This window comes from Myotis nattereri, assembly GCF_964212035.1.
Source record: "Myotis nattereri genome assembly, chromosome: 17".
Taxonomy (NCBI): domain Eukaryota; kingdom Metazoa; phylum Chordata; class Mammalia; order Chiroptera; family Vespertilionidae; genus Myotis; species Myotis nattereri.
The window spans coordinates 10,955,893-10,971,237 of record NC_138092.1 but is presented as its reverse complement, the minus strand read 5'-3'; the positions used below and the strand labels follow the sequence as shown (position 1 = coordinate 10,971,237).

Genomic DNA, 15,345 nt, shown 5'->3' with positions numbered 1-15,345 from the left:
TGGCTCCATAGGAGGAACAATGTGGGAAGAGGCGACTTGCCCACATGGCTGAGCCGTCGCAGAGGCCGTGGCTCAGTTACGAGGCTGCGGACTCAGTAGCATCGGCAATGGGAAAGAGGGTCTTACACATCACCAGGGCCCGCAAGTGCTGGACAGAGAGATCCGCAAACACTTTACTTATGTGCTAGGCACAAACCACACACTGGAGATCTTAGGAGAATAGGCTATACCTCAGAGGCAAGTGGATGGATAGTTTTAGGGGAGACACGCGGATCTTACTAGTAGGTGTGGTGAAAAGCTCTGTTACAAGGGGTGACACCCATAAGGGTGGAGTGGTCAACCTGGTGGTGGGGACTGGGGAGGGCAGAGGTTATGCTTTAGTCTCGAGGTGCTCGAGAGGATGGAGGCCGAGTCGCGTAGGGAATGGCACAAACAGCAGTCCTTCAGCATGAAGCTAACCGGCGGTGCTGGGAATTAGGACTGTTTTCGTAAGAGTGGGTATGGAATATTAAAGAGGTCAAGGGCAGATGTGGCAAGGAAAGTGGCAGGAGCATAAGCATGGCTGTCTGTCTTTGCATGCCTGCCTCTCCCCTGACAATGAGAAGAAGCGACTGAAGAGGTTGATAAGCTGTGGCTTGACATGAGATTTGCATCTTAGAAGATGACTCTGGTGGTGTTAGGGGAAGGGGTCGTGAGATGGGGGGCCCCAGTGAAGACTATTACAGTGACCTGAGCCAGGGTGAAGCTGGCCTGAGCTGGGACAGTGACAGTGAAGTGCAGAGGAGAGGGTGGATCTGAGAGAGACAGACACAGCTTTAACAGGCCCAGTAGCCTGTTGGATGTGTAGTGTGAGGGGGGCAGCCAGGCGGAGCTCTAGGATTCTGGTGCTTGACAGGCATCATAGGAGTGAGGATTAGAGGAGGAGGTGATGGGAAATAATGAGTTTCCATTTGGGATATGAAGTTAAGACTTCCTTCTTTCCACCCTTCCTTTCTTTCCTTCCCTTCTGTCTCTTTCTGCCTTTCCATAGCAACACTGGTGTCACAGTTCCTCCCTCCCTCCTTTCCTCCCTCCTTTCCTCCCTTCCTTTCCATTCATTCATTCAGTTATTAAGCCCTCACTGTCCATGGGGCACCATCCCAATCACGGTCCCAGGGCCATTGTGAGCCAGGCTACTTTCCATGTATCCTGAACCATGAGCAGGAAAGAAGTTATTTTACAGCCACAGCCGCTGGGTGTCTCTGACCAGGACACAGCTAGCCAGCTTAGGACATGAACTGATTAACTCCTTTCAAATGCCATTGCGTAATATATGTTTTTATATTGGAAACACCACTAACGGTCATTGTCTTTCTAGGTAGTGCCTTTATTTCTGCTATGTTTCTGAAAGAAAATTTGAGAGCCTCCGATGTACTAGGTAAGTAATTCTTCAATTCATGTCATTATAGCACTGCTTGATCAGGAAGTAAATAATGCTACCCATAAAAGATATGTGCTTTGGAAACTGGGAACAAATTACTGAAATGATATCATCTTGGAGGTGCCGTTTGCTCTTCCATGGGAAATACTTCCATCTTCATTGCACCCACTCCCCATACTATTGACCACAGCAAATTATTATTTTATAGTATTGTGATTATGAATTTTATGAAATTTTTACGAGCATAATAAAATCCAGTAAATTTTATTTCAAAGGATGTATTTTGTTAGACTGTCCTATGAAAGTATACATGAAAAAGGAAAAAACACACCCTGGCCAGTGTTAAGTGGTTAGAGTGTTGGCCCTCGGACCAGGAGGGTCACAAATTCCATTCCTGGTCAAGGGCACGTACCTGGGTTGAAAGTTCGATCCCTGGCCCTGGGCAGACCATGTGCGGGAGGCAACCCATCCATGTGTCTCTCTCACATCAATGTTTCTCTCTCTCCCCCCCGCCCCTCCCTCCTTTCCTTCCACTCTCTCTAAAAATCAATGGAAAAAATATCCTTGGGTGAGGATTAACAAAACAAAACAAAAGAAAACCACACACACAAATTAGATGTACCAGTAGCTACCTGGTTTGCAATTAGTTCTCTCCCAACATAACACGGAACATTGCTCTTTTATAAAATGTTATTGGGAAATACAGCTGTTGGTGGGAAATGACAGTAGCCTGCCTGTCTGTAAGACAAATTCGTTACTAGCAAAGCCATCCGCTATTGATTCTATCTCCCACCTCTTGTTGGAAATGCCATTGGTGAGAAGACTTTGGAGATTCTTGTTTTTTTCCTTGACAGACTCCTGTCTGAATTGCTGCTGGCGTGTGATAATGAATATGATCCTTTAGGTGCTTGAAATAAAGCAATGTCCACTCGCTTCCGAGGAGATCACGTTTGCTCTTAGAATGTGAGCGTTGGCCGGACACCAGCGTTGCTATGTTGAGCCTTTGTGGTCTCTGATCGTGTTTCCCGGGAGCGAGTGTTGGGACAGCTCTGGCACTGTTTCTCTTCCTCCTTCCTTGGATTCTGCTACTAGAGTTTGTCGTCACGATTGTCACATTTTTCATGGTTAAAGTGTTTTCCCAAATGCTATTCATACGTGAACTGCATCTTGTCACCTATATTCTTTTTCTATATTTTTTAAATATATGATGGTTTGTGCAATCATTTGGGGGAGTTGTCTGGAATCAGAAGTAAGAAGGAGCCATGCCCGCGTTTTATAAGTTAAAAACCTTAGGTCCTACATCATCTTTCTCAGTTATGTAATGTCTTCAGGAAACTTTAAATCGTTTTACCTAAAATATACCATCGTTTGTCATTAATGGTCAATTCATGTTTAAATTAATCTAAGATATTTGATGAAGCGATACAGACGGATGTAAAGGGGGACCTGCCTAATTATCATGAACATTCGTGGTAAAAAGATGACTAATTAAGACAGAATCTCTGCCCTCAAACAATACAGTTGAATGTTTTTTAAAAGCAGGAAATAATATGTATCATTAAGGCCTTAAGCTTTAGTTTAGAACAGGGTTTCTCAACCTCAGCACTGCTGATGTTTTAGGCTGGATACTCCCTCTTCGTAGGGGGCTGTCTTGTGCCTCGTAGGGTATGTAGCAGCATCCCTACTGGCCTTTAAACATTAGATGCCCGTACACCCTCTGCACCAGTTATGACAACCAAAAATGACTTCAAACATTGCCAAATGTTCCCAGGCCGGGGGAGGGGGAGTAAAATTGCCCCCCAGTTGAGAACCGCTGATTTAGGGTAAAGAGAGCTTACTCTAACTGGGAAGCTCAGAGAGAACTTTTGACAGCAGAGGTAACATTTGAATCCTCTCTGATGGCTGGATAGGACAGGCAGGGGGCCACATCCAAGCATTGGGAGGTGGGCATACAGAGGGAACAACACGAGAAGTGTTAACAGAGGTGCAAAAGGGTAAGTCTCTGTTCAATACTGCACTACAGCCACTGCCTGTAAGGTTTAGGGAAAGAATAAATGCTCGTCATAAACTGTGAAAGGGAAGAATATCAGCATCAATCGGTGCAGGTGGTTTGATCATAGACTTAGAAAACCCAAAATCAACTAAGCATTACTAACAGCAATTAACTGGCTCAACATCAAAGGATATGAATTGAACTCACTCTCGTGGGTGCAGATCTGGATTCAGCTTCTGCTGTCAGCTGTGTGGCCAGCATATGACTTCACTTCTCTAAGCCTGTTGGCTGACAAGTATTACAGACTGTTTTAAGGATCAAATTGGGTCATTCACTTAAGCACTTTGAAAAATGTAAAGCCCTGTTCATTGTCATCATATGTGTAGCCAACTTTATGCCCAAGAGGTAATACTAAAAAGGAATAGGAAACATATTCTCTCTCTCTCTCTCTCTCTCTCTCTCTCTCTCTCTCTCTCTCTCTCACCAAACCAAGTAAAACTTCTATTAGTTATTTAATTCTTCACTAATTTCTCTTCTTTTAATAACAGAACACTTTATTAAATATTTCTTCTTTTCTGATATCATAAATGTTCTAAATGAGCTATCTCATTTAAATGCAGGAACCAACCCATTTACAGAATGGGTACTTAGGTAGGTTGGATAACTTGCCCAAGGTCATATAACTAGCAAGTGGGGAGCCAGAGTGCCCCTACTGGCAGCCGGGTCGCACTACAGGGCAAAGGCTCTGGTGCGTCTCCTGTGTCAGAAAGCTATGTGACCTTTGCAAAGTGACTTCCTCTCTTGAAGTCTCAATTTTCTCATCTTTAAAATGAAGATAACTTTACCTGCCTCAGAGGGTTAAATTAGTTCATGTGTGTAAAACTCTTAGCATGGGGCCTAGCACATCATCATTATCCTGACTCCTACTACCACCCCAGCCACCACTGCACTCACTGCACTCCACTGCTTCAGCAGAGGACACCCAGAGGAGGACATCTTTGCACACGTTAGCAATCCAGGTTTCATTTCCCGTGGCTCTGGTTGGGGTTCTTTTTTTGCCTTCCTAACTTGATGCTTTTTTAGTAGGGCTATATCACCGATAGCACCTTTGTTGCATACTCTAGTTAAAACTGGTCAATTCTCTCTCTCTCTCTCTCTCTCTATATATATATATATATATATATATATATTTTTCAAAGAGGAAGGGAGAAAGAGAGAGAGATAGAAACATCAATGATGAAAGAGAATCATTGATCAGCTGCCTCCTGCACATGCTCTACTGGGGACTGAGCCCGCATGTGCCCCAACCAGAATCGAACCGTAACCTCCTGGTTCATAGATCGACGCTCAACCACTGAGCCATGCCAGCCAGGCAAAACTGGTTAATTCTTACCTTCAATCTAGTATCATAAGAATGAGGAAGGATGTAGTCACCAATTCCATACCCACGTCTCCAGCAGCGGCATCGTAAGATTATCGTGATCTGAAGTGCCATCACCCACCTCATGCTTAGGAAGAGGTTTCTCCTCAGCCTCACTATTGGTCATATAGCCCTACATGTGTTGTCACGTGTCTTTTCTTTTGTCCTGTATTGCTGTTGCCTTGAGCAAATTTGGCTCTTTCTGTTAGAAGCTAAAAATGCATTTTTTTTTTCCTTTACACAGACTAAAACCAAACAAGGAAAAGAATAGTGACATTAAAAAAAAAAAAGATTAACATATAAGCATGCTAAAAATTAAATTGTCAAAATGTGCAAAAGAAAATCACTTATTTTTCCCTGCTTGAAGCAAATGGCAGTTTGTTTTGCAGGGTGGAACAAATGAAGATTTTTGGACCATGTGGGAACAAGCTGAACTAATTTATTGCCAAATGTTGCTCTGTGACTATGAAGCTTTTCACCACTGGCCTCAAAAAATGACCTCACAAAAGCTATGTCTGAAAGGAATCGCCAACTATTATTAACGCAATGACAAGCTTTGGACTGTGTTCTGATTCTCAGTGGATTAATAGCTTTAAATTATTTTAATGATTTTTTCCCTTTTTTAAAAAAAAGCACCAGATTTCTCTCCCCTTTATCAGCCAAAAATGATAGTATGTTCCCCTCTCTTCTCCCTTTGTCATCAAAAATACGGAATCTAATAGTCAGGGAGATCCTAGCTGATTTACTCCAGATACTTATCATAAAAATAAAAATTGCAGTGCATTCATCAGCACTCTCCAGAGACTAGTAATGTATTGACTTCAAGTCACCTATTAATGGCTTCCCCGGACAGAATGTCAAGAAATTCATTGTGAGACGAGGACCATCTCCCGCTTCCTCCTCCCACACCAGAGGTCAGCTTGTTTGGGGCCAGTGGCTAGAGTACGAATCTAGCCAAACAAGCCATTGTCTCTGGCTGAGAGGACAGATTGGCTGTTCGGGCTTCCAAGCTGCCCCACGAAGGGCAGGCTTTGTGATGGCAGGTTCAGGACTCTATTCCCTGCATTAGAGAGACTTCTCAATCCAGTCCTCCTTCAGCATGTCACTGTCATAGCCCGGGAATCGGGGGAGATTGTACTAAGGGGAGAGAATGTCCCATGGAGTGTTCAGGAGCCCAGTTTATTCTGTTACTCCAGGTAAGCCACAAAAGTCATAGCTGGAGCCCTGTTGATCAGGGGACATATTGCCAGGACCAAGAGAGTCCCCCATCCATCTTCACTGGAGTCGGGCTCAGCTGAATCTGAAAAAAACTCTTAAGGCCAGAAGTAAGGTCAAGTCATATTCCAGAAGCTAGATGATAGACAGTTAATACCCGCTAGCCTTGAGCTGGGGGGTGGAGACCAATTAAAAGAGATTTCAGGTTTTACTTAAGAGGACGGTTGGGCTGGGAAACGGGATGTCAGCCGAGGAAGAACGGGGCTGCAGGTCTCAGATCTAGGGCTTGCGTAGAGGAGGACACAGCAGCTGGAGGTGCCAGTGAACGGAAGCGTCGCTCTGATTCGAGGCTGTTTTCCCTCCAGCCACTTTGCACTGCATTCTCAGTCCGAGAGTTTCGACAGGAGGCTTTTATGCTAGAGCAGCGGCGCCTCCTGAAACAGGCCGCACAGCTGCATCCAGTTAAATGTCAGACGTTTCCCAAAGTAGAAAATAGTCCGCAAAGCTCTACTTCAGGATGATATAAATTGTCAGATGTGTTTAGAAATATCCTCGAGGACATTCACAGCGAATACTTAAGGCACTGAGGGTCCGAGGGGTCTTTCAGTTAAAGAACCATGTAAGTGTGTTGAACTCACCTCCTCCCAAATCGGTTTGACGTGGGACCTCTTTTGGTGGAGCGTCCATCTAATGAAACAGCTTCCATTTTGGAGAGCTCGTCTGAAGGAACTTCAGGGCCAGCCAGGCCCCCTGCCATGGAGGTCAGTTCCTCTGTCCCCAGTGGGACGCTGTGTGAGGCCTCAGGCTATGCTCTGCACAACTCCTGGGTGCCATTCGCTGAGACTACAATGTCAGGGCTGAGTTGTCCATTCATCGGCCCTGGCATACAAGAGGCAGGAGAGTGTGATCATTAAGAAAGTAACTACCTGGGTTTCAATCCACACTCTCCACTTAGTTAGAAAATTCCAGATAAGATCGTCATTTCCTCTTTGACTCAGTTTCCTCATATGCCCAAAAGGGACAGTAATAGTTTTATGCAATATTATATATTACTAGTGGCCCAGTGCACAGATTCGTGCACATTGAAAGGATATTAATTAGAAGATTCATGCAGTAATTACATTACTGCAAAAAATTATATGTCAAAGTAGTATATATAATACCGTATAAAATTAAAATACACGTGCAATTGGCGCCAGCGAGAGCTGTATATGTATCATGCGTGCGTGAGTCAACGTTTATTTTTAAATTGCCAGTGTGCGTCACATGTACCAACCAGTCAGTCAGATGGATGGACAGATGGTCAGTCACTTGGCCTTTTATATATATGGATAGATTGCCAGTGCGCATCATATGTACGGGCCGGTCGAATGGATGGACAGTCAGTTACTTAACCTTTTATATATATAAATATTATGTATATACATATATACATATAGTATATTTTATAATAGTATAACTTAATAGTATAATTATTTTTTCACAGGTTTATTATAAGGATTAAGTTGTATATAAAACATTTAGAATTGTGCTTATATTAGTAAGTATTAGCTATTACCATTATAGTTACGACAATCACACTTCAGTATGATGGTGATCACAATGTGACTCTCATGTCAGCCACACTTGTGTATGAAATCAATAGTGCTAAGAACATCACTTTAAAAAAATTATTGCCACCCTAGCTGGTTTGGCTCAGTGGATAGAGCATCGGCCTATGAACCAAAGAATCCTGGGTTCAATTCCAGTCAAGGGCACATACCTTGGTTGCAGGCTCCTCTCCGGCCCTGGCCCTGGTCAGGGCATATGCAGGAGGCAACCAATCAATGTGTTTCTCTCACATCAATGTTTCCTCCTGTCTTTCCCTCTCTCTGCCACTCTCTCTAAAAGATCAATGGAAAAATATCCTTGGGTGAGGATTAAAAAAGGAAAAAGATTACCCTCCTTTGGCATATGCTGCCCCCCCTCCCCCAGTACACCTGGTCTACAAACAGCAGGGATGAGCTTGTTCACTTGTTTTGCACATATGGCCAGTTTATAGGAAGTGATTTTATTAATACTTGTATGTTATATCGTTAAATCTGAAATTCCCACTAGGCCATTGTAGACTCTTAAGTGACTTGAGCTGTATTTGATGGGGAAATGGATTTGCTGCAGGTCTAAGCATGAGGGTGGCGGGTGGGGCCACGTCCCTGAATCAAGGTCATGTCCAGTCGTTGACTCCCACCTGCAGCTTGCCCACAGCTGCTCTGAGTTCCATCCCCACCAATACCCAGGTCTTGGTGCTGCGCACATTGGCCGCCTGAGGATAGCAGTGGGCAGCAAATATAGGGCTGCTAGTGTTTCTCCTCTGTGATCTGTTAGTTATGTCATTTCCTTTGGATCTCTGGACTAGAACAATAGAGACATAATTTTGAATTAATGTTTAAGCTTAACTCAGGTGGCCTGTGACTCCTGGCAGTCAGCATCCTGAGGTCACTGTCCCAGGATCCTCGGTCACATCGGGCCTGCGGGTGAGCTTTTCAAACATCTATTCAGTTCCCCACGCTGGCCTCCTGCAGAGCCAGATTCCCGGAATCGAGCAGGTGTGACATCTGATGTGCACCTGGAGATGAGAAGGCCAAGGCACAGAGGGATAAATAACTTCCAGCGAGCAAGCAGCAGTGGCCTTTCCGTTCTGTGGGAGCAGTTGCAGCTGGGAGTAGACTTCCTGATCCGGTTCCTCACCTGAAATGTAAGCGTTTCCGTGGGCACAGAGCGTGTTAAGTGCTGTTTCCCTCCCTTCGGTGCCTCATTCTTCCAGACACTCCTCTGGGCAAATGGACCAGCAGGAGGTCAACAGCAAGTTTTCTAAGTCAGAAATCTGTGTCTTTCGAAAGGGAATATTCACGGCTTTACTGAAATAAAAATCGCAGGAACTGGCATCTCATGCCACTTTTAGAAAAAAGTGGAATATAAATAAAATTTAAGGAAATCCACTTAAGGAACTGCTAATGACGATCTTCAACACTTTTGGAAAATGTGCACATGATTTATGAAGGAGATAGTTAATCACATAGAAAAAGAATAACACCAGATACACAAGCATATAACAGGTAGCAGCTATCCTGACTGCCTGTGTAAGTGCCTGGGGTAGCTGAGATTAAAATTATTAGGAATGGTATGAGCTGTGGGTGGGGGAGGGAGGGAGTCAACTGGGGGAAAAGGAGACTTCTGTAAAACTTTAGACAATAAAAAAAAGAGAATGGTATGACCTACTGAGCTGTCATAAAGTTACTTACCAGACTCACAGTGAGGTGATGCTCAGATGAAATTATGCATATGAAAAAGTACTTTGAAAGTATAATTGTGGAGTCATTAGTCATTTTATTTGTTTTTAAGGAGTTTTGAAATGCAGTGAAGATCTACATTGGTATAAATGGGAACAGTATACAAATGTGGAAGCAGATGTGATGTGGGGAAGAGGGGTTGTGTCAGGATGTGACATGGGGACCATATTGGAAAGTTAAATAAGTAGCACAACCTCTGTATAACTCTGCAGACTTGAAGAGGATGAGGCTGCCATACCTATACTGAAACGTTCTCCAAGATGGTCTGTTGATTAGAAATAAAACACAGAAGAACATGTATAATATTGTCTGTGTAAAAAAATCCAAAAGTCGCCCTAACCGGTTTAGCTCAATGGATAGAGCGTCGGCCTGAGGACTCAAGGGTCCCAGGTTCGATTCTGGTCAAGGGCATGTACCTTAGTTGCGGGCACATGCCCAGTAGGGAGTGTGCAGGAAGCAGCTGGTCGGTGTTTCTCTCTCATCGATGTTTCTAACTCTCTATCCCTCTCCCTTCCTCTCTGTAAAAAATCAATAAAACATATTTTTTTAAAAATCCAAAAGTCATACACACCAGCATATACACGTGCATAAAGTATCTCAGAAAAGGAAACCTCAGGAACTTGGAACTAGGAGGCCGTCAGGGTAGAAGAGAGATTTAACTCTTCACGCATCACCCTTGTGTGCTTTTGAATTTTCTAACACACGTTACCCATTCAAAAGTAAATTTTTAGAAAGAAATGTAAAGGACACTAGATACAGTTAAATGAGATAAAGAAATAACTGGCAGAGGAACTCGATATAAACAAGAAATTTGGATTTCACAAAAGAAAGTTGGAAGTCTCTGAGACTTCTAAATTGCATTCAAGGCTTTTATTCTACTTTACTACACCAAGTTTACAAAACTGTTTTTATTAGTCCCTTCTCCCTAGAAACCTAATATTGAACAATTATAAGAGAATTTTTTATTCCTAAAGAAAGGACAAGGCTGACCAATAATTTTGCCCAAGTTCTTATAGATGGTGTTTATTATTTTCCTTTTATTACAATGCTTAGTAATGTATATTTTTTATTTTTAAAATCTCATTAGAAATAGCTTTTAAAATTGTGTATATGATCTCTGTCTTCACAAAGCATTACAGAATGCATTGTTACTTCGATGAAACTTATTTTATAGCTTCTAAAGTACCCTGAATAGCTATTATTTAGCCTGTGTGAAAAATCAAATGCTCTTTGTTCTCAGAAACTAGAGTTCAAAGTCATAAATCATTTGGCTAAGAAGAATAGGAAATTGGTGTCTTCAAAGTGTGAGATTTTATCAACAAATCAAATTGTTTCAGGTTGGAGTCAATGCTTGTTGTCAATTATGTACAGAACAAAACCACCTCAGTGATGGAGCAAGTTGAATTATGTTTTCAAGGGTGCTACCTGAAAAATGCTACCTATGTCACTTTTTCTCGGGCTGCTAATTATTAACAAATAAGTAGCTTTCAGTGTTATTTGGAAGTGTCCTTCCTTTACCCCTCCATCCATGGCCACTCCCCCCACACATGCCCTTCCTCCATTATTTTAAGTAATGTTAAAGTGATGACAGTAACACATTCCTTCCATAGGTTTATTATGTGATATTTTACTCGGCTATGCCTGGAATTCTAGATACTAAATTGGGCTATAAATATCGTAGAGCAAAGCCAATGTTCACCTTCATTTCTGCTAAAGGGACGCCAAAAAAGTGTCAATGATTAAGATGCTCATTTACCAGAGTTTCTAAGTGTAAAATTACGTGTGTGTGTGTGTGTGTGTGTGTGTGTGTGTGTGTGTGTGTGTGTAAGGCTCCCAAGATGAGTAAGTGCAGAATAAATGGTCAGGTGATAGACTCCCCACCCTCTTGGGCTCTGCCATCTAGACCTAAATCCAGGTCCATCTTGCACTGACTGGCCCATAAGAACCCAAACAGCCAGCTTGGTTGGGTTTTCTTGTCTCCATATACACATGTTCTGATCTTCCCATCTTAGCAGAACACTTCTCTGCTTAGGCCAGGATCTATCTGGAACAACAGAGAAAAGTCAGAAGTTATGTCCTGCCCCATCCATTCCCTGGCCCTTATCCCTGTTTGTTTGTTTGTTTGTTTGTTTGTTAATCCTCACTTGAGGATATTTTTTCCATTGATTTTTAGAGAGTGTGGAGGGAGAGAGGAGAAGAGAGAGAGAGACATCGATGTGAGAGAAACATATCAATCGGTTGCCTCCGCACACACCCTCACTGGGGTGAGGGAACGAACCTGCAACCCAAGTATGTGCCCTTGACCAGGAATGAACCTGCCCGTGACGCTTGGATGCCCGGGCCAGTGCTCTAACCAGTTAGCAACACCGGCCAGGGCCCTTAGCCCTCTTTAAAGGTAATGCTGCTATCAGGTGAATGTGTGACGCTATCTAGGGGATGGTTGATGAATTACATTTTAATAGGGCGGGACTGTCAGCACTTTTACAAGTAATGCTCAGTCTATAGGTAATGTTTACATCAACAAAAAGATTAAAATGTCTCTTTTCAACTTGTCTTTTCTGTTTTACTTAAAGGTATGACATTGGCATTTGCAGGATCGTATTTGTTGGTGAACTTTGCTCCAAACATATCCCAGGCTATCTCTGCAAGAACAGTACAGTATTACTTTGTTGGCTGGCAGTTCCTGATCTATGTGGTAAGCATTCTATTTACTGTAGCAGAGCTGTGTTATCTAGACCGCTGGTGCATGCAGATGTTAGAGAACTAACACAATATCTCTTCTCAGCATCAATATCTCATTACAATGCAAATATATTTGACCAACATGAAAGTATTTGAAGCACTAACTCAGCAATAGACGTCCCCAGCTTCCCAGGTTTCCCTTCCTTGAGGGTGACCCGTGACTGGAACAATTCCCACAACATTGGATCTGGCCAATTTCAGAGCATCACACTTTAGGACAACTCAAAAGTAAAAACAAACAAACCCCAAAGAAACCTCTCTCCCAAGTCCAAAGGGAAGTACCTGAAGACCCCTTTTTCTTCCTTGAATTTTATTCAAGATAGATATTCTCTTCAAAAAAGTTCTCATTGAGAACAATGCAGTAGGCTGTCTGTGGAGAAGCAGGCCACAGTGGGATAATGCTGGGAGAAGTGCAAAAGAAGGAATGGAATGAGCTGGTACAGAAATTGGAAGCCACTAATTGGGACACTTTATTTGCTGCAGTGGCCATATCCGGTGGGTGTAAAGAGAGGACATGATTGAAGTGGTTGGTATGTAACTTTTTACAGGAGTCGGTGTAGGTGGGAAATAACATTAAGAACATTATAGGAAAGACAGGTAGTAAGAACAAAACTGGGATAGTTGAGCATTTAACCGAGAACTGGATTGGTAAAGTAATTGTGAATTCAGTAAAAAGGATCAAAGCACACAGAACCATGTAATTTTAGGATTAGACGTGACCTCAAAAAACTGCTCTAGTCCTCTGCCGTTAAAACAGGTAATACAGTACAATCATACTTTATACACCTCTTATGGAAAAGTTTTTGTTCCAAGTTTAACTTGGGCTATCACAGCAGGAACTGCCTGGTATTACATTATTGTCTGGCAGTTCCTCATCTGTGTGACAAGAATTCTGTATATTTTACTGTCTTTGATATATAATTCTGACCACTGGAGCATAAATGTTTATAGGTCTTTTATTTTTTGTAGTCACCCGCTCTATCCACTCTACCCCTTTCTCTTACTCAACGAAGATTTCTCTGTTTTAAAAAAATCTCCATATACTACACACCCTTCAATAAACTCTTATTTCTCTTCCACTCACCACCATTTATTCCCCTTGGTTTTCTCAGCTCCTACTCACTCAGCATTTATTAAATCTAGTGCAGTGGTCGGCAAACTCATTAGTCAACAGAGCCAAATATCAACAGTACAACGACTGAAATTCCTTTTGAGAGCCAAATTTTTTAAACTTAAACTATATAGGTAGGTACATTGTTAAAACTTAATTAGGGTACTCCTAAGGCTTAGGAAGAGCCACACTCAAGGGGCCCAAGAGCCGCATGTGGCTCGCAAGCTGCAGTTTGCTGACCACGGATCTAGTGGATCCCTCCCCACAAGTTGCCAAATGCAATTGCCTTATTTTTTGGGGGTGTGGGGGGGGGACCTAATTCTTCCTGAACCTGAAGCAGCGTTTACTCATGACCCATCATCATCTTGAACTGCTCGCCTCTCTGCTTCCTCAGTTTGTTTTTCCCTGCTTCTCCAACTATTCCATCCCAGGCTCTTGATAGTCACCTCCTCCTCTTCTGCCAACCAGTCTTACCTATTCATGCTAAATATTCATCCAGGGTTTTCTAGGGTGATCTCATTGCCCACCCCACCACCCCCATTTAGAAGGACTTCCAAATCCAGACCTACATTTCTCCCCAGGCCTCTTGTGAGCTTTACATCTCTGTTCTCATCTGTCCACTGATTACTCTTCCCTGCCTGGAAGTCCCAGAGGTTCTTCAAATGTAGCATCTTAAACACTGAGCTCACCGTCTTCTCTCCTCAGCTCCCTCCTCTCTTATATTGGAAGGCTCCCCTTCCCCCTGCCCTCCATCAGCTTTTAGGACTAGGCTTCCCAACTCAGGTCAGCCTTCCTCAGATCTATCATACTCTGTGCCTCCTGCCTGCCTACCCCACTGTATCTTCCTACTTATTCACCATACCCAGTCCTTTAACTACTGCAGCTGTCACCAATCAAATCTAAGAACTAGAAGGACTTGTTCTGTATTTCATGATAGTCTAAACTTGAAGTCCTACCAACACATGTTATACTTTGTCTATAGGCAAAACAAATTGTTCCTCCAATGAGAAAAGGCTCACATAGTTTATGATCAGAAAATTAATAGCCCAAGTTAAATCCTTTGGAGATTAAAGATGCATCAAGACTTATTTTGGGGGGAATAAACCGCATTGCTTGATGATGATGTATCCTATATTGTTTTAACACCAGAGAAAACATTTTAAAAGAATAAAGCTTTTTATTAAACCTTATGTTTCCACACAAAAAATCTGAAATTAATTGCATTTTGCCATTTTCCAAAGTCAACTCAATTTATTAGTCATCCTGGGTAGAGAGAGGAATTTCTGTAGCAGAAATTTCACAGTCCTGGGAGAGATCCATAGTCCCATAAAAATATATTTGAAAGTAAATGCCACCAAAAATGTATATAATTCCAGATATTTATAAGATAGCATAAAATAAACCTTTAAGAAAGTCATGTTTGAATAACACATTGGCAGTAGACTCTAAGGGAAATAGATCTATATTATCTTAGTTTGAAATTTAATGTTAGATGTTGCATCTCTAAAGACCAGAACTTATCAATTATATACTAAGATCTTGAGCTAAAGTTTAGTTTAAATCTGTTAAACACCTAAGTAATTAATATTTAATCCTTGGATGTGGCAGATTCTGTGCTTTTTCTGCAAACCATGCCTGCAAAGATCATAACTACAGGAATTAAAACTGCTCTTTGGCCCGGCCAGCAAAACCCCTCTGAGCCTTGGTTTCCCCGTCTGTAAAATGGGGATAATAAGAGTGCACTCCAAAGGTGGTTGTGAGGACTCCATGAATTAGTACAAGCATCTGGTGAGCATGCAGAACGCGCTGTTATTATTTCTGACCTCACAGATAGCAGCAAAGCAGCCTCTTTGTGGGTTGCAGCAACCTGCAGGAATCACAGCTGCTTTAATATTGATATTTTCACAGACAGGGGGGAAATGTTGCTAGAAAAAAAAATAACATTCATTCATGCTGTTTAAATATTTTATTCCTGGGAGCGCCATGACGTCGTAACACAAGACAAAACCCAGGGCAACGGCAGCCATTCTATGAATGAATAGGAACTCGTGTATTATTTACCGGAAACCTCAGAAGTGGATTTACAAAAAGTCATACGTGACTTTGAGAACTGAT

General features: G+C 42.4%; 1 protein-coding gene across 2 annotated transcripts in view; it reads left to right on the top strand.

The window, feature by feature from the left end:
- Positions 1-15,345, top strand: part of NIPAL2 (NIPA like domain containing 2) — a 63,852-nt gene that overhangs the window by 31,550 nt on the left and 16,957 nt on the right. For both annotated transcript variants that reach the window (XM_081111305.1, XM_081111304.1), the window contains exons 4-5: positions 1,358-1,417; positions 11,951-12,072. In XM_081111305.1, coding sequence (XP_080967431.1) covers positions 1,358-1,417; positions 11,951-12,072 — 182 coding nt within the window. The remainder of the gene's footprint in view (positions 1-1,357; positions 1,418-11,950; positions 12,073-15,345) is intronic.